Source organism: Balaenoptera physalus (genome assembly GCF_965194825.1).
Source record: "Balaenoptera physalus genome assembly, chromosome: 16".
Lineage (NCBI taxonomy): Eukaryota > Metazoa > Chordata > Mammalia > Artiodactyla > Balaenopteridae > Balaenoptera > Balaenoptera physalus.
This window is the reverse complement of record NC_138898.1, coordinates 63304467-63329329: the sequence shown is the minus strand read 5'-3', so window position 1 is coordinate 63329329 and position 24863 is coordinate 63304467. Positions and strand designations below refer to the sequence as shown.

At 51.7% G+C, this 24863-nt stretch overlaps 1 protein-coding gene across 8 annotated transcripts in view; it reads right to left on the bottom strand.

The window, feature by feature from the left end:
• CLEC16A (C-type lectin domain containing 16A) overlaps positions 1-24863 on the bottom strand; it is a 240330-nt gene that overhangs the window by 65643 nt on the left and 149824 nt on the right. For 7 of the 8 annotated variants that reach the window (XM_082429632.1, XM_082429633.1, XM_082429630.1 and 4 more), the window contains exons 19-21: positions 22706-22857; positions 20373-20577; positions 18501-18665 (exon numbers count right to left, since the gene is read on the bottom strand). In XM_082429632.1, coding sequence (XP_082285758.1) covers positions 18501-18665; positions 20373-20577; positions 22706-22857 — 522 coding nt within the window. Of the gene's footprint in view, positions 1-16468; positions 17559-18500; positions 18666-20372; positions 20578-22705; positions 22858-24863 lie in introns of those variants that run through there. The other variant, XM_082429634.1, reaches the window with a different exon arrangement.

Sequence of the window (24863 nt, the reverse complement as noted above, 5' to 3'; positions counted from 1 at the left end):
TATAAGTGAAGTGTGGCTGGAATGAGGCCCCGCCTGCTCATTTGCATATTGTCCTTCGAGACTGCAGGTGGAGCCTCGTTCTGACAGACATCACACGCCCCTTTAGGAAAAGTCAGTGAACCCCTGGCCTAGGATATGGGGTGCAGTGGTGAGAGGGGACTGGATTGGGGCTGCACTTCCCAGACAGCGCTTGGGGCTGGGTGAGCTCTGGCCCTGGAATGGACAAGTGGTTTGGTCTCCAGCTGCTCTACGTGAAGACAAGTTTTCGGCTGCATCTTCCTTCCAGCTAAGTGTGGGTCATGGGATCCCGTGGGCAGCCCAGCCTGGGGCCGGCCCCTGGGGAAGGCTATTTGTGGTCATCTAGTGGGCGGCCTTTAGCCCCCCTGCTTGAAGCCCATCAGTGCTTCCCTGGGCCCTCTGATGAAGTCCAGGACGGTCGACAGGCACAGGGGGTCATGCCTGCGTGGGCTAATCTCCTGCCGCCTCCTGCCTGCATGGCTCAGGCTGCTCGCAGGACGCACATGCACACCATGGTTTTCACAGCCTGGGTACTGCCGCCTGCCCAGGACGCCCCACATTTAACCTAGCCCATCCGTCAAGACCTCCCTCAGGAGCCCTCCTTGCCCTCCAGTTCTGGGAGGGCCGGCGCCCCTGTCCTGGGTTCCCACACCATCATGCATGACCAGACTATGTAGCAAGAGTGGGTAAGGTGTCGTCTTCCTCAGGACACTGTGAACTCCCTGAGGGCAGGGTCTGTCTAGAACCTTCCACTCCCCAGTCTTGGCAGAGCGTGGCGCAGGGCAGTGCTCATAAGGTTTCCCGAAAGTGGGACAAGTTTGAAGAACTGTCCTCTCCTGAAACTGGGCCCAGGGTATTGAATACATCCTGCTCCTATACCAGACCCCCTGGTTCCCCCAAACTCGCTAAGCGGCAGCTGCTCTGATGGAGGAGAGCTCCTGACTGAGCACCCCGCAGCTTGCCAAGCTGTCAATCCATCTCTAGGCGACCACCGAGGCTGCTGGTCCATGGAGAAGGGACCTCGGTCATGCTGGGCCCCGTGTCGTGCAAGCCCATGGTAGATGCTCGGTGAACATTTGAGGGTTAAAGGAATGACAATCAGGACACAGCATTTGACCCCAGTGGTCACCCAGAACCCTCTTGTAAAGCCACCTAAGAGGAATTCGTCTCTGATCGTGTTCTCAAGACTGGGTGGACATTTGAACGAGCCAGGGCGAGTCACCAAACACAGTGACCCTCGTCTCACTGTTTTACCTGGGCTGCACTGGGCATGGACACTGGGGCTTCTCAAATGCTCTCCAAGGCGATTCTAGAAACACGTAGCCAGGGTGGAGGGCACAGGGGTAGACTGGCTTGGGCCAGGGCCTCAGGCGGGAGAAGATCTTGCCTGGGCTGGGACTCCACGCTTCCACAAGGGCTATGCCTCTGCCCCGGGCACCGTGGGGGCAGTGCCTGTGTGCCTCTCCAGCTGAGCATAGGGGTTCTAGTCGACTGACTTCCTGATCACCTAGCTGGCCACCCCACGGAAGCTGCGGAGGTACAGGATCGTGGAAGGACAAGCCCACGTGCCTGGAGGACCAAGGAGCTGACCCGAAGGCTGTGCTGAGCTCAGGAGGCCCCATGACCCCGGTGGCGGTGGGAGAATGAGGCCACTCTCTAGCCTGAGGCTGGGGGGATGCCCTGGGAAGCTGGACAGTGCGCTCGGCCCCCTCGGCTTCTGGGGCACGGCACCGCTGTCACTCGTTTGGATGCGGTTCCTGACGGAGATTCAGGGACGTGCTTACTCTAAGATGGATGAAGTGAGGTGGAGAGTCAATCAACTGAGTGGTCTGCTGAGAAAGTGCCACATGCTGGGGACAGGAGACACTTTCAAGGCACAGTTTTGAGCTTCCGGCTGTTTGCAGATTTGAGGTCAATAACTTAGAAGGAATTCTCCTCCAGTGGGCTTGTTAGTTATGGGGCTCTGAGCCTTCTGGCAGGCCCCTGAGCCATGTCAGTAATAACAAAGGATAGGGAAGAAGAGTAAAAACGAGAACATAGAGAGGCAGGCTATGAGCTGGGGTCAGAGTCAGGCAGAGGTAGGATGGACACCTGTGCAGCTGACTCGCTGTGCAAATCCAGGTAAGTTACTTACCCACCCTGAGCCTCAGAAAACCTCAAATGCAAAATGAACACGTGCCTACCTCTCCCCAGGAGGTTCTGAAGGTGAGATAATGAATCCGTGAACATGCGTGGAACAGACCTTGAAGCACAGAAGGTGGACCATTGATGGGGAGCCAGGGGAGCCTGCCCCCCTCACTCTGTGGCTCAGTCCCTTCCTGACTCGGGGCCCCCGCACATGCTGTTCCTGCCTGGAACACCCTCTTAGCTCCCCATCCAGTATGTCCAATGAAACCTTCCACTGTCAACATGCACCACCTACTCAGGGAAGGCTTCCCCGATCCCCATTAGAGAAGGCCAGGTTCCCCATTATCAACCAGTTATTTACTGGTAGGATTCTATGAATGACGCCTACTATTCTTATAAGATTGCAAGCTCCATGTGGCAGGGCCATACATGTCTTGTTTGCTCATGGCTGTCACCTCAAACCCAAGCACAGCACCTGGCACACAGTGGGTGCTCGATAAATGTTTGTAGAACAAAGGAATGAATGAAAAGGTGAATTCCACTGCTTTCCCCAAAACCCACCCATCTTTGTGGCTTCACGAAGGCAAAGGGCTAAAGAAGTCCCCAGACTCACATTGCTACAGGGCTTGACTATATTCTGCCAGCCCCAGAACTTTCCAGAAGGTTTCTAAATGTATCCTTGACGAGCAGACCTTAAATTTCTGCTGCAGAGGCTTCTGCGCTTGGCTGGTGCACCAGCATTTTCCATTGCAGGTCAGCACCTTATTACATACCTTTTAAAGAGTTCTGGCTGAGAGCCAGCCCAGGCTACAAAAAGTAGGAGAAAAAGCTGTTGATACATCACACCTATTGGGCAAATGTCAGTTGGCTTGAGGAGACCTAGACAACCACTTAGTGCTGCCAGCCAAGCACAAGCATCTCAGGCCTGATTTATCAGCAAGCTCTGACAGGTGTGCTCAGAAAACCCTTCTTGGCCCAGTAGTGAAAACTGGAGCTCAGGAACCACGTGTGAGGGGACATCACGTGTTGAGTTGAGATCATGGTGTCTCAGCTTCCAACTGTGACTCCTGCAGGGTGAGGCCAAGAATTTCTTCAGGTCCCCAAGCCCTGAGCAGGATCCCTGGACACTGGACTGAGCAGACTGTGGGGTGAGGTGGCCTTGGAGTGACCGACACCACCATGTAGTCACCGTGTGACTTAACCTCGGGGCCTCAGCCGCCTCACCTGTTAGGTGGGGGTGGTACAGGGCCTTCCCCCGCAGGCTGCCATGACCCCTGAGTGTGGAGACACCTAGCCTGAGGCTAGCAACGTGGCGAGCCTCAAGAAACCCTCTTCAGTGCTGCCCGAGCCGCTGAGACATTTCAACCTCGGAACGGCTCAGGGGGGCAGAGGTCCAAGCACATTACTGCTTCTTGGAGGTGTGAGCTGGCTGGTCACCTCGCCTCTCCGGCCTCAGTTTCTCCATCTCCCCCTCCTCGTAGTGTTACTGAGATCACGAGTGGGAAATGCTCTGCCAACCCTGAGGTGCTACGTGACGTGCGGGGAGAGCCCCAGCCTCAGGAGCAGATCTGTCACAACCTGGCAAGCTGTACCCAAACCCATCACCGACCATGCTAGCTAAGGGTGTACCCCTGCCCGCCTGGCTCCAGGTTCCTGGGTGGACCCCAACGGCCCCCGCACCGCTGTCTCCAATCCACTCCCCACCCAGCAGCCACGCAAGCGCAGACAGACACCAATCAGGCGCAGCCCTCCCCGGAGCGCTCAGTATGAAATCCACACGCCCTCCCCAGGCTGGCCCCGTCCCACCTCGGCCACCTGCTCCCCTACCCACGCACCTTACTTCCTGCGTTCCAGCGCATGGGTCCTGTAGGCAACACCCCTGTGGTGAGACTGCCCCCATGATCTCTAGTACAATGGTCACCCCATTTCTATGTGTGCTCCCCACGTGGCCGTCGGCCGCAGGAGGTGCTGGAAGAGTGCACGTCGCCTACGGGGCTCCTTCTTTGGTGGCTCTATCAGGGCAGCTGCCCAGAGGTGCCCTTGCCTGGCAGAGCCTGAGGGCACTGGGGAGATTACATGCAAGCTCCCTGTGGAGCGGCCTGGAGGAGCTGGGCCAGCTGCCCTGCGAGGGGAGGGGGGCGGGCTGCTTGAGCCCTCTGGCTCCCCCCCGCCCCTCAACAAGCAGTTGTTGAGATACTGGGACAGCGTGAGGTACCCACAGGGCTGAGCTGCCCCAGCGAGGCAGGTCCTATCATCAGCCCCATTTGACAGAAGAGGAGACTGAGGCTCAGGGGCCTTACGGAACTTCCTGACATCACACAGCTGTTGATGGGCAGGTACCGAGTTAAACCCAGATGGGCCGACTCCAGGACGTGTGCCCCTGACTTCCTTGTGGCAAGGGCTCCCTGGCAGGGACGTGGCAGGTTTGAACAGCATGGTGGCACACACTGGTGCCCAAATGCTGGTATCCTTTAAGTGGCTTGAGGCCAGCAGCTTCCTGTGGGTGTCCCAGCTGGCATGGAGGGCCCCTCGGCTGACCCAGTGGGGCCAGGAGTCAGTACAGGGTGGTTTCTGCATTTGCTGTCTGCTCAGGGTGGAGTGAAGAGATCAGAGAGGGGACGATGAGCAGGCCGCAGCCTCCCCCAGGCCCGGGCACTATTACAGGGCACTAGGATGCTGCTCTGAGCGGGTGGACATCTCCCTTGGGCATCGGGCAGGAAATCTGGCACACACACACAAAGCGTTTATCCAAAACACCCGAGGTTTTATAAATGTCAACTATTTCAGAACATTCTCCAGTTTACTAAGAGTGGGGGGGCGGGGGGCGGTTTAGGGGAGGCTCATTCCATCACATTGACAGGGACCTGCTTGACTCAAGAAGCTGGAGGGTGCATGGGACCCAGCACCTGAGGCCCAACCGTAGCTGATGAAGTCAACACACTCAGAAAGCCACAACAAAGGGCAGCTTTACCCCAGAAGCACCACAGAGGCTTCAAGTCAACTTAGCAGGAAAGGAAAGAACACCGAGCACGAGATAATCTCTTTCTCAGGAAGCAGGCAGAAGCATTATAAAGAGCAGGCGTCGGAAACCAGGCTCAGTCTCTCTGGGACACGGGGCAAGGGACTCTGCTTTTGACTTCTGCTTGCCCATCTGCAAAAGTGGGATTAGTCACAGGACAGTTTTCACATATTTACCTCCTGATTTTCTGTAAAGCAACTGGCCTAGTGCCTAGCACATAGCTGGCATTCAATAAAAGGGACTTTTATCCTGGGGCCTTAAAAAAAACCTGTGACGCTAGAAGTACATACCACATACACCACGCACCTGAATTTTTATAAACTCACAAATATTTTGGGGGGAGTCACTGCAAAGCACAGTCTGAGCTTAGTATTTCACACAGTTAAAGTATCTACGCTCAAATCATGTTGTAAGGATGCAGCTTTCAAGGACCTGAGTTCACAGCAGGCAGAGACAGGGACAGAGTAAAACAATTCATCAGCCCCAATTTGATGGGCTTTGGAATGTTTTTGTGATTACTCTGGGGCTTAAAGGAAGTAGGCTGGTTAAGTGTGAAAGATGTCACAAAACAGCCATTCCCGTTATGCTGGGATAATACTGACTTCTGGCCCTTTGGGGATTTGAGATGTTAAAAAAAAAAAATTGTGTGTGTGTTTTCAGAGAAAAGCACACTTATACAAAATGCCATGGCTGGACAGCCACAAATAAAGGAAGCTGTATTTCAGTCATGGGATGCTGGCTACAGACAGAGAAGCATCCCAGAGAGCTGGACCCTCAGCAGGGTGCCAGGAGGTAGGGGCAGACCCCACTGGTGGCTCTGTCCTGCCACCACACTCTGTCTGCGACAACAAGCCATGGGTGCGCTGGCCCTTGGAGACCCCTGCCAGCCCCTGGGAACTTTTCCAATCATCACAGCTCCTGAAGGCCTTCTGGATAGAAAAACATCCACAAGTAATGAGGATTTTCCTGGGTCAGAAGTTGGGCCATCAAAATGCCCTTGTTAAATACACAGAGAACATTCCGAGAGAAACTGAGGCTCCTTGATATTTTGCCTGAAACTAGCCCTGTGGCCCTCCACCCACCCACTTCACTGGTCACCAAATCCTGTTAGTTTCACGGCCTACATATTTCTGGACTCGCTTCATGTTTCTTACCCCAGGGAAATCCTTGTGCAAGGGGCCAGGGAGGCGCTCCTATTTGCTGAAGACAAAAAATTGGCCACAACCTGAACATCCATCAATGGGAGACTGGCTAAATAAACAACGTTTGCCCACATGACAGACTGCTCCGCAGCAGTCAAAAATGAATGAGGGCACTCTTATGAACTCACATAAAACAAATGCAAGACATACTGCTGAGTGAAAATAGCATTCATTTAGGTTAAAAAAAAAAAAAAAAAAGACAATATAATACTATAGTACAAGTATAGTACGTAAATGCCCTGAAAAGGTATCGAAGGATATATACCAAGCTGAGGAAGAGGGTACCTCTGTGGAGACTCGTTCTCATCCATAAGATGGGCACAGCCTCAAACTGCACCGGTGGTGAGCGCCAAGGGAGGGTGCTTCGCTCTTTTCTGGCACCCCCGTCTCCCCTGCCCTTCCAACTCCAGTCAGTCAAAACCCAAGCCTCCCGACTCATCACTCCTCTTCCTTAGTCCCTTCCCTGTTGCTTCCAGGATAAAAGTACAACCCTTCAGCAGGGCCGGAAGCCCTTCACCATCTGACCCCGCCTAGCTTTCCAGGCTGTGTCTAATCACGTCTCACGGCCGTGACATCAAATGTTACCTGCTCCCTCAAGCCTTCGCACGTGTTATCCCCACCATGCCTGCCTCTCTGCTCTGCACGACCTGTTTATAAGTCCTTCTCCCTGATCTGGTCCTCTTTATATGTAGCTCTGCACAGCATTTATTTACTTCACGAGAGACCTCAGAAAGATCCTCCCTTTCCCGACCCTAGTTAGCGTATGGATCATGTAACTTCCTTGGAATTTTTAAAGTCCTTAAAAAAAAAAAAAGCCAGTTCTTCCCTCACCTGCCCCCCGCCCCCAATTCCTTCTCTCCTGGTGGTCTCCTACCCTGGCCCCTAGGAGCTGCCATGCTTTGAGGGGGCCGTCTAGGGCACAGAGGAGAGGACATGTGGAAGACCCAATGACCCAATGACTTAGGCCTCTGTGAACCTGTGAGTGCTATAATTGTGTCCCGTCCCCACCTTCTGTTTTGGCTCTTCTCCTGCTTTGCAGGTCCTCGTGAATTAACAACTCTCCTTCCAGCCGTCTGTACACTAAGCAACGCCGCTTACTTGGCATCTCATCCTCTTAGATCTCAAGGTGGGCACTATGACTGATTCTTGGGAAGTGGTAAAGTGGTTCTCAAACCCTGTTCCAGGGGGAACCCTGGGGTTCCTTGAGCAAGTCGGGAGATATTTTAAGGCAAAAAAAAAAAAAAAGTCAAATCAAATCAAAGTGGTCTTTTTCCAATTCAGAGATAAAATTAAGGGCTAGAATTTTCTCAGTTTCTGAGTTTTATCCCACAAACGAGTCTTCGATCCTTAGCATTTGTAATCATTTGTCTGCTAATGATAACTTGCAGTTAATAAAACAAATGACTCAGCAGCAAAAAAGAAACATCAATAGGAAAAGGCTTGGAAAGTTTCTTCAAATAACTTTATGGACTTTCCCTTTAGATGTGGAGACTTGCATCCACAGAATACAGTCACGTTCTCTGCTGGTTTCTGTGCTCCTGGAACGGAAGACAGCGATAGTTCCCAGGGTTCCTGAAGCACACCTGATCCTCAGGTGTTCTGCCACCGGATAATCTTCAGGACTGAAGACATAGGGGTTCGTGGAGTGGGAAGCCGACGGGCCAGGTGCTCCCCTTCTCTGAGCTCTGGTTTCCTGGTCAGCACACTGAGGAAAGGCGCCAGTCCCCCAGGGCTGTTGCGAGGCTCAGTGGGAACTGCCTGGCTCAGGCAGGCGTGGAGTCAATGATGGCAGCCAGTGTCAGGGGTGCACGGGTATGTGCTGGGCCCGGGGCTGCAGGGGGCATGTCTCTGTTCGTCTCTGGCCCTGGCTCTGCCTCTAGAGCTGTGGGACCTCAGGCAAATCATGTGACCAGAATTCTCATGGCCCTTCTGCAGGGGAAAGGAAATTCTGCCCTGGTGTTTTATCAGCACCTGATAAAAGCCTTTCTGAAATGAGCAAATCTGTACAACTGCGGGGTGTTTTTTTGTTGTTGTTATTTACAGCAGGAGGGGCCCCTGGATTATTAAGTTTGTGCAAACTGATTTAACGTGTAGAAAGGGAACTTATCATTTGGGGTCCCAAGGGTCAGCCTTGACTAATAACAACGACCATAAAAAATACTGAGATAACCTTTACTGCACGCTGCACAAGGGGAGGCAATTGTTCCAGGCACTTATGTGAATTAACTCATTTTATGCTCATGGGAGCTTAATGAGGTAGGTGACATTTCCATCCTCACTTTTATTTCCTTTTTAATTGTGGTAAAATACACATAACATAAAATGTACCACCTTAACTATTATTTAGCGCACAGTTCAGTCGTGTTAAGTACATTCACACTGCTAAGAATCATACCCATTTTTTATATGAATAAACAGGCCCAGAGGGGTGACTAACTGGTCCAAGGCCACGTAACGAGGATGAGGTGGAGCCAGGACTTGAACCTGACTGTCTGCTCCAGGGCTGTGCTAAGCCACCTCCTTCGCTGACTCTCACCTGGGCAAGCACTGCTGCTGAGAAAAGAAACCCCACAAAGGATGAACAGAAAGAACAACGGGGCAGGACACCGGACAGTCTATCCTTTCTATCTTTTCTTGGTACTTTTCCATCTTTCCAATTGTTCTGCAATTAACGTACTTCACTTATACTAAGAAGTCCGCAGTCGAGAAGTGACAGGAGCTGCGTTCTGGGGGCGGGGACAGGCATGCACACGAGTAGCTGTGCCGCTTGCTCTGGAACACACCTGCCTGTCCTGTGCTGCCAGCAAGGCTGCCCCGTGTGGGCCTGCCCGAGCCCACAGAACAATCCAAGGTGTAGCCAAGGTCAAATGGCAGCATGAAGCTGGGGTTTTGGTCTCTTCCCACACCCCACTGCCTGGGCTCCCAAGCTTTTCTCTGCCGGCAACCCACTCCCTGATGCACCGTCATTGCCAGAAGGCTCCAGGGCACTCAGCTGCTTCAGCGTCGGAGGTGGGTAATGACCTCGACAAGTGAAGCAACACTCAATTCCTCGGAACTCTTTTCTCCTCCCAGCCTCCGCGTCCCCGGAAAAGCCTGTCTGGAGCACGATGGCTGGCTCTGCCTACTGAGCGCTATTTCACAAGAGGGCTCTTCAGACAAGCGCTGGTGTGTCTACTGGGGAAGTGTCTTTGGGGGGTGCACGTTTCAGGGGGAAACACTGTGGGCCCTGGTTTGGGAACGTGGTTCCTGCCAAGGCCCGCGTGCTCCCAGCCTGACAGTATCCTCAGGCTCTCTCTTCACGGCTGCCCTGGGGACTCCGAGACGCAGCCTGGCAAGCAGGAACCCCACGGACTCAGCTCAGCCACTTGAAGGCTGATCTCTTAGACACAACTGCCAGACAGCTTTGAAAGAAGCACAAATCCTGCTACTTTTGCTCAGGCAGGATTCCGAAATCTCGTTTCTGCTTTTTGTTCGTGAAAGACCAGGAACAAATTTGTACGAGGATGGCCTTCGAGTGACCCTGACCCCTAGCCTGGTTCGGAAGCGGCGGCTCTGGGAGAAGAGTGTCTTTCTGCATCACAGCTTTGCAGGTTTGTCCCTGATCCAGTGGAGGCGGGCTTGGAGCGGGAGGACTCGGGAGCAGGTGTGTCACACAGAAGACAGGGATGCAGAGCGCTCTGCCTGGGCCAGGGCCACCCAAGAGTCCCCTCTCTCCTCAGGTTCTGTCCTACCAACCTCTCACGTGGCAGAGCCGTCAGGTGGAGCTGCTCAGCCATCACCAAGCCAGCCTTGAAGCAAATGGTCTTCAGAGGCAGGAAGTGGAGGTAGGGATCTTGGCCACCCGTGGGAGCTCTGTGGGCTTGGTCTGAGCCTCAGTTTCCTACCTGTACAGCAGAGCAAGTGATACTCGCTTCCAGAGCTGTGCGGAGGATAGAATTAATGTATACAAAGTGCCCGGCACAGTTAATTCTTCCAGTCAAACTGTACCCCACACTTCCAGAAATAGATGACTTTTCTGTCCAAAACATGCTGAGGGTTGGAGCCAGCAATGTGGTTTTGCCCGATACCACTGAGGCCGCGGGTGGGGAGAAGTCACTTCGGGAGCATCAAAACTGAGTCAGGAATGAAAGGGACTGGAGGTGGTGGCAGTGGGGGCTCAGGGTGTGACCTGGGCAGGCCTGCGTTCAAAGCCTTGCTGCGGACGGGTATCAGGTGTGTGTGACCTTGGGTGGGTGGCTTCCTCTATGTAGAAGAGGAAAATGGTAAAACCCTCCTTCTGAGGCAGATCAAATAAGAACCCTGCATAAAGTGCTTAGCAGCTCTATATATTTTGCTTTAAATAAAAAAAACAAAGGCCTCGGGGGTCAGATTCAAGTTTCTGTAACTCACCAACCCAGTGGCCCGAGGCTCTGACCAGGGAGCTGGGGGCTGGCAGGGGTTAACATGGGGCTAGGGAGACTGGAGGGAGGTGGGGGGGAGGGCGCTCCTTCCCATGTGACTCCAGAAAGGGTATTTCTTCCCCTTGGGCGAGCTGGTAGGAGAGAGCTGGCTCCAGTTTTATAATCGGAAACAAGAAAAATAACAGGCCTAAAAAATTAGTTTCTGGAGAACATTGCCATGAGATGACATTAGCACCTAGTATGTTCTCCCCAGGGGAGAAGTCAGAACTGAGGTCTATGAATTAAACATCGATTTTTTTTCTCCCTGTCTTTCCCCCCCCCCCCCCCACCTCCGGATGTCAGTCGAGGCTTTGTGGTCAGCTGGGCTGGCTCCCCGTGCACTGTAATCTTGCATTCTTTCTCAGTTACTCAGCTGCCAAAGGCTGGCTCTGGAACCGCACTGCCTTTCCACAGAACTATTTAGTGTTCTGGGTCAGTGACTGATAAGGCCGCTTTGTTTGCCTTTGACAAAGATCACACCTGTGGAAAGCACAGCACTGGCCCTCGTGCTCAGTGATTCCGATGTTTGCCCAGAGACAGATGGCGCCCTGAATCCAGTGGGATAAGAAGTGAGGGAAGCTCACTCTCCCTCTGGCACCCCGAGCCCCAACCGACTGGGGCCGGAGCCAGACCCAGGTGCGAGCGAGGCAAGTCACAGTCTGCTGGGAACAATTCACCTGTCCGAGCCTCCAGCTACCAATCCACGTCCCCACCCACCTTCGACAGTCACTGAGCACCTGCTCGCTCATTAAGTGTCAGCCATTGAGGGCAGGACGAACAGGGCCCCAGAACCTTCTATCCTAGCACAGGGCAGTGATGCAGACGAGAAGACAAGTGGGCAACTTCAGTGAAAGGTGAGGGCTCTGAAGACTGTGGGAAAGCCGCTCCTCAAAAAGTTAAATTCCTATTCAACCCAGCAATTCCACTCCTAGGTAGATGGCCCAAAAGGCCGAACGTTGGTGTTCAAACAAAAACTCATACACACACACTCGTAGCGGCACTATTCACATTGGCTAAAAGGTGGAGACAACCCCCATGGCCACCAACAGGTGCAAGAATGGATAAATCAAAGGAGGTCTATCCACACAATGCGCTGTTATTCGGCCATGAAAAGGGATGAAGCTCTGACATATGCCACAATACGGATGAACCTCCAAAACATCATGCTAAGTTAAAGAAGGCAGAAACAAAAGGTCACACATTGTAGGGTTTGTATGAAATATCCAGAAGAGATAAATCCAGAGACAGAGTGGATGAGTGAGTGCCAGAAGCCTGGGGGGAGAGGGGATGGGGAGTGACGGCTTAGTGGGTACAGGGTTGATTGGGGCTGAGGAAAATGTTTTGGAACTAGTAGAGGGGATGGTGGCACAAGACTGTTAAGGTACTAAATGCCACTGAGTTGTATACTGTCAAATGGTTAATTTTACGCTCTATGAATTCCACCTCAATTGAAAAACTAAAACCCAGCTGCTGCACAGAGGGGGACTGGGGTGGGTGGGGCCCCTGGGGAGGCCTCCGAAGAGGAATGTGAGCAGAGCCCTGAACGCTGAGAAGGCACCAGCCTCACAGAGGGTTTCAGGTTCCAGCCAGAGGGCAGCGCGAGGACAGAGGTCCTGAATAGGACGCGCCTGGCCCTCGCGAGGTGCAGACAGAAAGCCAATGGGGCTGAAATGCTGGGTTGTTTTATTATCTGCAAAGAGAGCCCAGGACAGAGAAGAGAGAGGAGCTGATCGTGGAAAGGGGGCAGGGGCCAGACTGCAACAGGACTATCCTGAACAGGGTAGAGCGCAGTGAAAGAGGCAGACCGTCCCTTCCCTGGAGCTAAAAGGCTGGTGGGGGGCAGCTGATTGTCCTCAGCTGGGGAAGGGTCACTTTTTTTAAACATGTCGCTGAGCCCCCGTCAGTGAGGGCCAGTGGGTGTCAACCTGCTTGGCTGTCCCACTCCAATCCCCGTAACACGCTGGGTTCTAGAGCCCTTCTGTTTGGGTAAGAATTAGGAAGGGCCTGGGTAGGACCCGAGCCAGAGGACGGTGGTGTTCTGTCACCAGCCCTCCCACCCCCAGGTGAACGCCTGTGAGCAGCCTCTGGGCCAGAAGGAGCCCAGAAGGGGTCAGGGAGGCCAGAGCCCCAGCCCGTGGACTGGAGCCCACTGCCCCCTGATGCCCAGGGTTAATTCCGGGAACAGCCTCTGCTCTGGGGTCTGCTGGTCCATGGGTGTTCATGGGAAGACTGCACTGTGGGCTAGTTTTCAACACCCCGCCCTGCCTTGGCAGATTCTGGCAATCAGCTGTCAACGTGGGTCAGTGGAACGGATCCTCGAGGGCACCAACCATGGAGCACCGCACCTCAAAGCCGGACTCTAGACCCGGCCGCGCCTGCCCGCCAGACACGCCGGTCACTGCTGACCCTTCCCTCCCCAGCCATGCGCACACTGGCCTCTGCCCTCGTGGAGCTGAACATTCCATGGGGGCGAGAGCCATAAACATAAAACCGGCCAATAAACAGAATTTGTGGTTTCTTTCCAAGCCAAATGGAAGAAGAAAAATATACCAAAGTGGCTAGTCGCCTATTAGTCCTGATTTATATTCTACTTTAATATCTCTTCCAAGGAAATGAAAGGTATATTTTCATCAAATATAATCATGTATAGCTTGGAAAGGGGGGAGACAAATGGCTCTGTGACAATTACCTGGACCTGCAGATAAAACTGGAAGATGTGTCACAGTAAAGCTGCCTCTTCCCGCAGTCTCCCGGAGGCAGGTGGCCAGCACTGTTTCTTCCCCTGTGAACTGTTCCCAGGCAAGAGCAAGGATCCCACCCGGCCTGGGATGTTGCAACAGTGTGGCCTATGGCAAGGGACACAGAGCAATACCCGGATGGCGGCTATGGGTGCCACAGCATCGGAGGCCAACCTGGGCCAGGCTTCCGATGACCCCTCCAGCAAACTCTGAGTAAGGTGAGCGTGGTGAAACTGAAGTGCAGCCAACCCAAGTCTTATCACCCGGGTGCCCGGGATGCACATCTCACTCACTTTGGTGACAGGAGTTAAGCCAAGGAATGCTGCTGAAGATCTGGGGGCCGCCGTTCCCTCGTGTTCCCTTGTCAAAGTGCCGCAGCCTAAACCACCCAACGTCTGGGGCCCCTGCGGGAATTGCTCGTCTCCCTGGTGTCTGCACAGGGAGAAGGCATCTGGCAGGATCTGCTCTGAGGCTGTGCGGAGAATAAGAACAAAGCCTCACTCCTTACTCAGTGAAGACCGAATGAAGGTACCATGCTAGGGGCTGCGGTACAGCGGTGAAGGGGACACTCCAGGTCCCCGTGGAAGTGACCCTCTCCATGGGGGAGGAAGGTACACAAATACGTCAGCCAGGTGCGGAGCCCCAGGGCCATGGAGAACATAAACCAGGCTAACGTGATGCGGGGGGCTGGGGGTGGGGATGGGGATCAGGAAAGGCCTCTCTGAGCAGGTGGCGTGCAGACTGAAGCCTGAGTGATTGGCAGGAAGTAGCCACACACAGATCTAGGGAAGAACATTCAATGCAAAGGCCCTGGGGCAGGAGAGGGCACAGTGAGTTAGGGTAGTGGTTCTCAAAGCATGGTCTGGGGAACCCTGGGGGGCCTCCCAGGGTCAGAACTTTCATAAAAATAATGTCGGCATTTTCCTTTTACACTCATTCTCCCAGGAGTACACAGAGGAGTCTTCCAGAGCCCACGCTCTCACAACAGGTTGAAAGCAGAAGCAGATACGAGAATTCAGCTGTCTTCTATTAAGCCAGATATTAAAGAGACTTGAAAAAATATAAAATATTAACTTTTTTTGTTTTGGAAAACACTTATTGTTCATAAAGAACTATGTTATTGGGCTTCCCTGGTGGCGCAGTGGTTGAGAATCTGCCTGCCAATGCAGGGGACACAGGTTCGAGCCCTGGTCTGGGAAGATCCCACATGCCACGGAGCAACTGGGCCCGTGAGCCACAACTACTGAGCCTGCGCGTCTGGAGCCTGTGCTCCGCAACAAGAGAGGCCGCGATAATGAGAGGCCCGCGCACCGTGAGGAAGACTGGCCCCCGCTTGCCGCAACTAGAGAAAGCCCTCGCACAGAAACGAAGACCCAACACAGCCATAAATAAATAAATAAATAAACCCAAAGTTAAAAAAAAAAAAAGAACTATGTTATTTATGTTTGCATAGGATGGGTTATTATTATTTTTTAAACGAGTAAGTAAATATTTAAAGTATTTCTCAGTTTTAATTTCTAATACCTGAAATATCAATAAACATAATCCATACACACTGAAGCTCTGTGAATTCCTCAATACCTTTCAAAGAGTATGAAGGGTCCTGGGACTTCCCTGGCGGTCCAGTGGTTAGGACTCTGAGCTTCCATTGCAGGGGGCGTGGGTTCGATCCCTGGTGGGGGAATTAAGATCCCACATGCCGGGCTTCCCTGGTGGCGCAGTGGTTGAGAATCTGCCTGCCAATGCAGGGGACACGGGTTCGAGCCCCGGTCTGGGAAGATCCCACATGCCGCAGAGTGACTAGGCCCGTGAGCCACAACTACTGAGCCTGCGCGTCTGGAGCCTGTGCTCCGCAACAAGAGAGGCCGCGATAATGAGAGGCCCGCGCACCGCGATGAAGAGTGGCCCCCACTTGCTGCAACTAGAGAAAGCCCTCGCACAGAAACGAAGACCCAACACAGCCATAAATAAATAAACAAACAAGTAAATAAATACATACATACATACATACTAACATCAACATCATAAAAAAAAAAAAAAAGATCCCACATGCCATGCGGCCAAAAAAAAAAAAAAAAGAAGAAGGAATCCTGAGGCCAAAACCTTGAGAAGCGCTGACTTGGAGGAGCAGCAGCGGTGGTACAGCCGGGGCAGGGGACAGCATGAAGGCGGGGGGCTGCACCTGAGAGGCCGGCTGGGGCCCATCCCACAACGATCACACAAGGTCAGAACGAGAGATCTGGATTTTGTTTCGGGCGCAACGGGAAGCTTACTGGAGGGCTACAGGCAGGGGCATGATGTGATCTGACTTATGTTCTAGAAAGATGCCTCTGGCTGCATGGAAGGGAGGGAACAAGGCTGGAAGCCAGGGAATGCCGCTGATGCCGCTGCCACGATCTAGGAAGAGATGCTGGTGGCGGGGGAAGACGGCGGGGTGTGTTCTGGAGGCAGAGCAGCCCCGTGGGTGTGGGAGAGCAAAGGGAAAACGAAGGATGACCTCAAGATGCTGGGCATCTGCGGGGCCAAATCTGAGCTAGCAGGTGGCGAGAAGCGGGGCGGGGGGGGGGTGTTCCCTTCCCTCTCTCGAGTCATGCTAAGGCTCGCTCTTCAGGTCACATCTCTGGCCCAGGCGAGGACAGGGGGGCAGCGAGGCCTCTTCACCCAAGGCCCCAGAGCAGCCGCCCTCGGGGGCACAGCTGAGAGAATGTCCCCACCGCCAGGGGCTGTCGGGGGAGAGACACTGCCAAGGGGTGGATGGCTGCGTTCAGGCGCCGCCTTTGACTTCCACAGTCCCAACTGGCCCAGCTTCATGTATCCCGACCCTGGGACCAGCAAGAAGACACTGAGCATTCCAGCTGTGCCCCCCCGCCCCCCCCCAACGGTGAGGCAGCAGGCCCGGGCCACTCTCGGCAGGGCGACACCCCCAGCACTGGATAACCGCACTCTTCCCCTGGAGCCCAGGCAGGATGGGAGAAGTAAGTAATTGCAAAGCCTTCTGCAAACGGAGGGGTGGCTATGCAGAGGCCGAAGAACGTGACATCCGGCTCTGTTTATTAATTTACACTTGCCTTGTTCCAAAGATGGGGGAGCGGAAACAAGGACCAAGCTTTTCTCCTTAACCCATTAGTTCCTGAGCTCAGAGAAGCCCTGATGACCCTAAAGAACTGATTTCTTAAGTAATATAATCTTAAATGTCAATTACATTTCAATTTAAAAAATTACGAAGCGGTGCTTATACAAATGTTATAATAAAATTACAACTGTGTGTTAAACAAAAAAAAAAAAAGGAAGAAAGAAATGATTTCTTACCAGGCCAGTGTGTATTTAGTTAACCTAGACTCATGGTCATCATTTATATTTACTTAGCAACCATCTCTACAGGGCAGAAAGCAATCTGGAGAATTTTTAACAAAGAAGCCTCCAGACCCCCGAGCAGGCAGAATCATCTCATATTTCATGGCTGAAAACAGAGGCAGTGCTACAATCAGTCTTGTAGCCTAAGACTAGATTTAAGAATGAAAGCAGTTGCAGGCAGTGGGTGGCAGCGTGAACTGGCGCACTTTTTCCAGAGTGCATGTTGGGACTACATATATTAAGATGAAAAAACCTCCCCTTTGACTCGGCAGATCCACCGCTGGGAATTTATCCCATAGACATGTGAGATTTGCACACTTACACAAAGATACCCCGAGGAGGTTCACTTTGACAATGGAAGAGCAAGACACTGGAAACGACTCAAATGTCCATCAGTACAAAATGTTATAAAAGACTTTTTTGTTCCGTCCATATGATAAAATACCACACAACAGTGAATGAGCGTTAGGTCGATTTACATGTGCTTACACGTAACACTGACTTGTCAGTAAGTGAAAACAGCAAGATGTACAATCACACATATGGTATAACCCCGGGTGTAAAAACAGACAAGCAAAACATTTCTGGAAGGAAATGCAAGAAACTGTTAACCATGGTCACTTCTGGGGCCAAGTAGTCTTATTTTTCATTTTATCATGTCCTGTTTGGGTTTAAAGAAATCATATGCTTATAGTATATACTATATTTCTGAAATGAATTAATCAAATCAAAGAATGAAATCAGAGTGAATCATGGGGTGGAGGGGAAACAGGGATCCTGGTTTGGGTCAGGTTCTTTTCACTGGATTTTGTTCTTAAATGGGTAACTGCTTTTGAAAACATTTTGCCACATTTGCAATTGAGGTTCGAAGCCCTAACTGCGGAGGAGTGAAGTTGCAGGGGACAGCTTGGCCAGTTTTCTTTAGTTTTGTAACCAAGGGCAAGGTTCTCTTTCGAGCGGTTGGGATGCATATGGATTTACTTAAAGCAGATGTGTCAGAACAGGAACGGGGAGCCTGCCGGCCCTTCTGGAGAACCAGTACTTTCAGCTTCACCAGGCGACCTTGAACTTTCTATTCATGCTTCTCTTTTGGAGAGGCGGGGAGGAAAGTTAGAGATGCGCTTCGGGGAAAGTGGGAAGAGAGGCTCCCGAAAGAAGAGAGTGGCAGCCGCCCCGGGGGCAGCGGGACCTTCTTCTGAAGTCTCACTTCTTCAGGGGCTTAAACAGGAACTGCACGCACTAGCTCTTTCTAGTCATCCTACATGGAGGAAATGACTCTCCCACAACCTCGTTACTAATAATCTAAAGTATTTCCAAGAAACTTCCAAGAAATTTTCAGTTTTAATTCTGAGAAGTTCTTCCACACCCTCAAACAAATCTCTGGAAAACCAAACCCCGGCAGCAGAACACCAAAGAGAAAGCCAAGATTTCTTTCTGGGGCTTGTGTTTAATCTTGTGCTGCACTTTGATAAGTTCTAAGAAACTGGGTTTCTGAGATGGGAAGGAAAGCCTACACAGGCTCCAGACAGAGAAGGTACTGGAACCACCACTCTCCCGCTCCCCGGAGGGGACAGGAGGTGGCACAGGGTGGGGGCCGGCTTACCTGGCACCTTGTCCACTGACGCGAACACAGAGCGCTGTACCGTGGGGTCGCTGCTGCCCCGGCGGCACTGGTCGTAGAAGCGGAAAGGCAGGTGCTGGGTGGAGGACGAGCTGAGACCAAACCCCAGGACTTCAGTTGTCGGCTGGATCGGGAGGTCCAGGAGGGCTGCGTTCAAACAAACCCGTGGTTCAAGCTCAGCACGTGCGTGGGATGGGAGTGTAGGCGATGAGACTTTGGGTGGCGCGGCTGTAGCAGGTGTGGCCACAGCCCTGCCAGGCACATCCCTCGGACAATGCCAAGCAGGCAGCCGGCAGCCTCGAGCTGGGGAGACCAGCGTGACACCAAGGGTCCCGCCTAAGGCTCATAACACAAGCAGTGCCTAGAGAGTGGTTCAGAGATGAATGCCAGGCCCATCTTCACCTCGGATTCTTGGCTTCCACACACAAAAGACCCTACCAAGGCTTAGCCTTGGGTACAGTTTCAGACCCCAAAGCAAACGGGGCCAATTCTGCTGTGAAAGTTCACAAATCTATGCGTGTGGGGAAGAGTGTGTGAGCGAGAACTTACACGCACGTGTGCCTGTGTACTTATGAGTGTGTGTGTCTCTGTTGCTGTCCTCTCTTCCACGCAGAAATCTCACGATACAGCAATTTGGAGGGGCTTTTTAAAATCAATTTGAGAAATACCCAAGGCGTTAGTTCTAACAGCCACTTTATGGCATAATTCTCAATTTTCAAATGAAATATTTAGCCGTCATGCCAGCTGTGAGAAATTGCTTTACATTAAAAAAAAAAAAAACCCTCTGGAAATAAATCTTAAGAGAAAGGACTGAATGATTTAAGTCACTTTGCACATTACAAAATGCTTCTGTAATGATTTTGGAGGCCAAGTTTCAGCTAAGTGAGAAATAAGATGAGGACTATATGGGATGCAGGCCTGCGCAAATCAACGGGGCACGTGCAGGAAATGACTGAGTTCGCAATATCCAGAAACCCTGCCCTCCAAGTGTTCATTTTTAGGTGACCCCTCGAGAACGCTCCCCTTCTCCCCCAGAGGACTGGAAAGCCTCCCAGTGACCACACCAGAACGACCACTGGTGCTTGAGCTGAAAGGCACTGGTTTCTTGTGAAAGGCTGTTCGTGATTTTAGGAGTTGACAGAACGCCTTTTCCCCGAGGAGGACGCTGTGCCTTCCACCCTGATGAAGGGAATGCCCTCATTTCAGTGCCTTCACTTCTAAGAACGCTGGGGCCTTCCTGACACTGGGCGGTGTAGGGCCGCCTCACAGATTCACCACAGTCCCTGTGCAGTGTGAAACGACACTTCCGAATCCAGTGCTGGGTCACGGGCCCCTCACCAGGCAGGGCTGCCTCTCATGAGAGCTGGGAACGGAGAGGAGGAAGGGATGGGCTTTAGTGTAGGAAGTTCTGCGTTTGGGTTCTGCCAACTAACTGCCTGCGTGGCTGTGGGCAAGTCACTGAGCCTCAGTTTACTCTTCTGTAAGATGGGCAGAATAGGCCCTACTCATCTCAAGGGTTGTTTTAAGGGTCAGAGGTGGCAGAGGAACGTCGAAGCGCTTTGCAGAGATACGCTAGAGAACATCCGTGTGCAGGAGGGAGAACCGTCGTCCCACACTGACGGCTGCCTCTTGCTTGGGAGGGAGGGCTTGCCTCTTCCAAGCAGCCCTAGACTTGTAGAAATCAAACACTCACGGTTCTCCATTCTCTCACCAAAACACAACTCATTCCTGAACCGTACGTTTCCTCTTCTAGAGGAGTCACAAGGTTCTTAAGGTCAATGTGAGAGCCATGTTGATGGCCTGCGGCAGCTGCTGCCCCGCTGCCGAGAGGACACCTGCCGGGGCTGCACTCACCAGCTATTCTCTGCATCTTCATGCGTCTCGCCTGGATGCGGCCCTTGGCCAGGCGCTGCTTGGCGATGATGCAGCGGATGTGGTCCGAGAAGACGAAGGTGGCCTGCAGGATGGGGAAGGGCTTGGAATGGGGGCTGGATGCAGGCTTGTGGATGGTGATATTCAGGGCGCGGCTGTCGTCCTCCACGCCGGTCACCTGCATGTCCTGTGGGGGGAGGAGGCCAAAGAAAGGGTGTCTGTTAGGTTCAGGGGGAAGGTAGCTGCTCGGAAGCTCTGGATTCACGTCTCATCTAGAATGAGGTCCCCCAGATTGAACTTTGCTTTTGCTCTGGAGGAGACCATCAGCCCCCCAAGTCTGAGAGAGTCAAGGATGGGCACAAACCAGGCCAGGCCTGGCGGGAAGCGACGGGGTGGGAAGCACAGAGAGCTCAAGTGGCTGATGCTGGCTGTGGTGGCCGGTTCCGTCCCCGCGAGGACTTGAGGCAGCTAGTAAACACACGGGACACCAGCCTCTTCATGGGGCCTCAGGCAGCCCAACAAACTCCCAACAATTCTTGCTTCGGAGAACTAGAGATAACAAACCCAAGTTCCTAGCCCTTTCCGGTGTGATCTCCTCCAGCGTAACAATTCCTTCCTTGCTTCTCTTAAGAAGGGGGCATCCTTAGCTCCCATTTGTATGTCTCTGACAAATTCCTGGTCCCTAAAGGAAATAGCTAACTCCGAGAAACGAATAGGGGAGGACCACTTAGCAGACGTTTGAAGAAAGTTACACTTGAAAGGTAGAGGAGAACTCACGTACAGCAAGTATCCTCAGGACAAATCCAATCTAAAACCTCAGATTGGATTCTGTGCAAAGAATTTGCTTCCCACTAAGTGAGGTCTGAGATAAAAGCAGGAGACAGGAGACAGACATGAAAGTCAGAAAGGTGGGGAAAATGTTGAAAAGGCTCATGAAGCAAGACGGATACTGTTCACGGGCATTCAATCTGGCACAAAATGTTGCAGTGGGGATTAGATGAGATATTACGCTTTTAAGACAGAGAGAGAGGCTGGCCTGTAATAATGGCCTGACGAATAAGAGCTACTGGAAGACAACCAAAAGAAAAGGTTTATGTGGCTTTCATTGTCTGAGGGACGACATGTGTTAATCCTTTGAGGGAGAAAAACACTTTCCTGACACTAAATTCTAAAGGAAATTGATCATAAACCTAGATAAATAAGAAGCACTAAGTCACCTAATGGACAGTCTCGTACGTGGAAGTCTTTTTCTAAATGAGAGGTTCTTCAGATAGCTGCTTCTCACATCACCTTCTGTAAAAGACCTTTTTTAAATGGAAAGATCTTGAAAAACAGAAGGCTGGGAAATGGTTGCAACAGCACCCTCAAACACGTGGGTGGTCCTCCTGGGGAGTGGGTTGCCCTGGAGAGGTGGATGTGGGTCGCCCCGGCAAGGCCTTGCCAGCAAACAGGACTGCCCAGCAAGGAAACGGACTCAGCGCAGGGCAAGTCAGGGCCCAGGGGTCTGGCGGGGGTGATGGTGGGGGAGGGCGTGTGCTGGAGGCTGTTTTCAACTCATCTGGTTCCATGGTTCGTTCGACCAACTAGCTGGCATTAGTCACCCATCATTTAGACAAACATTAAGAAAACCCACGCTCCAGCTTGACGTTTGGCAGTTTAGAGCCCAGGCCTGCTGGAGAGGTGGAGGACACAGGAACGTCCATAAATCAGCAGTGGCAACAATCATTCTAGATAGGAAATAGGCACAGCCCAACTTCTTGGTGTCTGCCCTAGGGAAATGCTGGCCCAAGTGCACAAGGAAGTCAGGACAATTCTGTTCACGGCAGCACCGTCTGTAAAGGTGAAAGGCTGGAAGCAGCCACAGGGTGCTGGTTAACTCTGCCTTGGTGTGTGGTCAGGCAGCAGTTAAAAGAACACCAGTAAGTCTGCAGAGACTAACACAGTCAGTTCTCCAAAACTTTCGCTGAGTGAAAAAAGCAAAGTTTACAACACATTCAAGGTGACAGTATAAAAAATACACACACACACACCCCCCCCTTCCAACTATATGTTGTACAATTTTTAAAAACAGTACATGTAGTTACAGTGATACACGTATTCGGCAAAGCACCGTATCTGATAATGGACGAGAGGAGTCAGAATTGGGTTTTGGTCAAAGGGGACCTGGCTCTTATCTGTGAGGTATTCTAACTTTTGTCAATGATAATCTGTTCACGTGGCCCTTACGTCATTAGAACTTGACCGTAAAGATGACACTTTTGTGGGTGTTTGTACAGCCAACCGAGAACAGCTTCCGGAGCTCTCGGCCATCGTACCTGCAGAAGGCCTGCGAACTTGACCACTCCCCAGCCCAGCCTGGACACGTCAGGCTCCACCAAGCTCATCTGGTAAATGTCGACAGCCAGGAACCGCTGGAGCATGCTGCCGTCCTTGGTGATCACCGTGCACGCGATCAGGTCGCTGTTGTCTGTGGTAGAGGGGGACAGAGCAGAGTGAGGCGCGGTCCGCTGCCCAGCTTGACAGACACGCTCCAGCTGACTTGTGTTCTGCCGGGCAGTGCAGCTTGGCCCCGGACCCTGGGCTGGAAGTCACACACACCTGGGTCTGAGTCCCTCCTCCAAGTCATGCTGGGCAACTTACTGTACCTCTCTGGGCTTCAGATTCCTCAACTGAAAAATGGGGATCATGCCCCTCCCACTCAAAGCACTGTTTGTGAGGACCAACTCAGATAAAGTACATAAAGCATCAGTACAATGTTAGCTGTGGATTAGGCACTGCACCTGTAGCTAAAAAAATACCCAACAAATCCAGAATCCCAGTAACATTTCAGTGCTTCCCTGCAGGCGTTGGTGGTTTACACCTGTGATGGTGTTCACCTAGATTAAGTGAAGACAGGAAAGGAAGAGCCCCTCGCTCGGTTATAGAATCACCAAGACCTCAGTTTGGTGTCTGACAACTTAGAGCCGAGCTCTACACTAGATGATGCGCGATCTGGGGCAAGGCACTTGGCCTCTCTAAACCACGGTTTCCCATCTGTAAAATGGGAATAATGTCCCCTATCTTGAGATGTCTGATGCCTTAAAATGAGAACAGGTAGGTAAAGCATTTAGCAGGGGGTCCTCAGCTTATGCTTGGTCCCTTCTCTTAGCTGGAAGTTACTCCCAGATTTGAGGTCTAATTTACTGCCTGTCCTTGATGGCTTTGAAATTACCAGAGTAACGCAGGACCATTAAATCTACAGTCTGCTTTGAGTTCCCTCCAGTGAAACCCTCTGTAACATGTTTTAAAAGAAACAGCTGAACCAGGAAACAACCTAAATGCCCCCAAATAGGGGAACCACTTGAGTATGATTTTTTTCCCATCATATGGAAAATTATATACCCATTTAAAAATTATGTTTAACCAAACTGTGAACTGTGGTTACCAATGGGGAGGGAAGTGAGAACTGGGGTGGGCGGGAGAGTGTGTGTGTGTGTGTATGTGTGTGTGTGGTATCAACAGGAGAACTTTAATTTTTGCCCTCTATACCACTGTATTTCTTGAAATTATTTTAAAATGAGAAAGTATTCAACATGTACTTTTGAAATACATATTAAAGACCCAAGTAAAAAATCCTATTTACAAATAATTGCAATGGCATTGGAAAAGACATTACAATTTTAAATGAACAAGGTGATAAAAACTTTATAACTATGATGTTGATATGTTAAAAAAAAAGTATCCCTACAAAGAAATACAAGCACAGATAAATATACTGAAACATTAAAAGAGAGTCCTGATTAGAAGAATGGTGGGTGGGTTTTTTTTTTTTTTTTCGTAAACAGCTTTATTGAGGGATAATTTATATACCATAAAATTCTCCCATTTTAAGTGTACAGTTTGAGTTTTAGTAAATTTACAGCTGTGCACTGTGACACTCCAGTTGTAGAAACTTTCATCACCCCAATACGTTCTGTGACCTAATATTTGGCTTCATTTTATTGGTGGCGGGTTGGGGGGAAAGGTAACACAGATAGTAACAATTCTGGCCCCAAGCACATGTGATAAAGTTGGGCTCAGGGGCTTCCCTGGTGGCGCAGTGGTTAAGAATCCACCTGCCAATGCAGGGGACACGGGTTTGAGCCCTGGTCCGGGAAGATCCCACATGCCGCGGAGCAACTGAGCCCGTGCGCCACAGCTACTGAGCCTGTGCTCTGGAGCCCATGAGCCACAACTACTGAGCCTGCGTGCCGCAACTACTGAAGCCCGTGCGCCTGGAGCCCGTGCTCGGCAACAAGAGAAGCCACTGCAATGAGAAGTCCGCGCACTGCAATGAAGAGTAGCCACTGTTCGCCGCAACCAGAAAAAGCCCGCATACGGAAACAAAGGCCCAACGCAGCCAAAAATAAATAAATAAAATAATAAATTTATAAACAAACAAACAAAACAACAACAAAAAACCCTTGGGCTCAGGTATTTTGCCAAGGTTTTGCC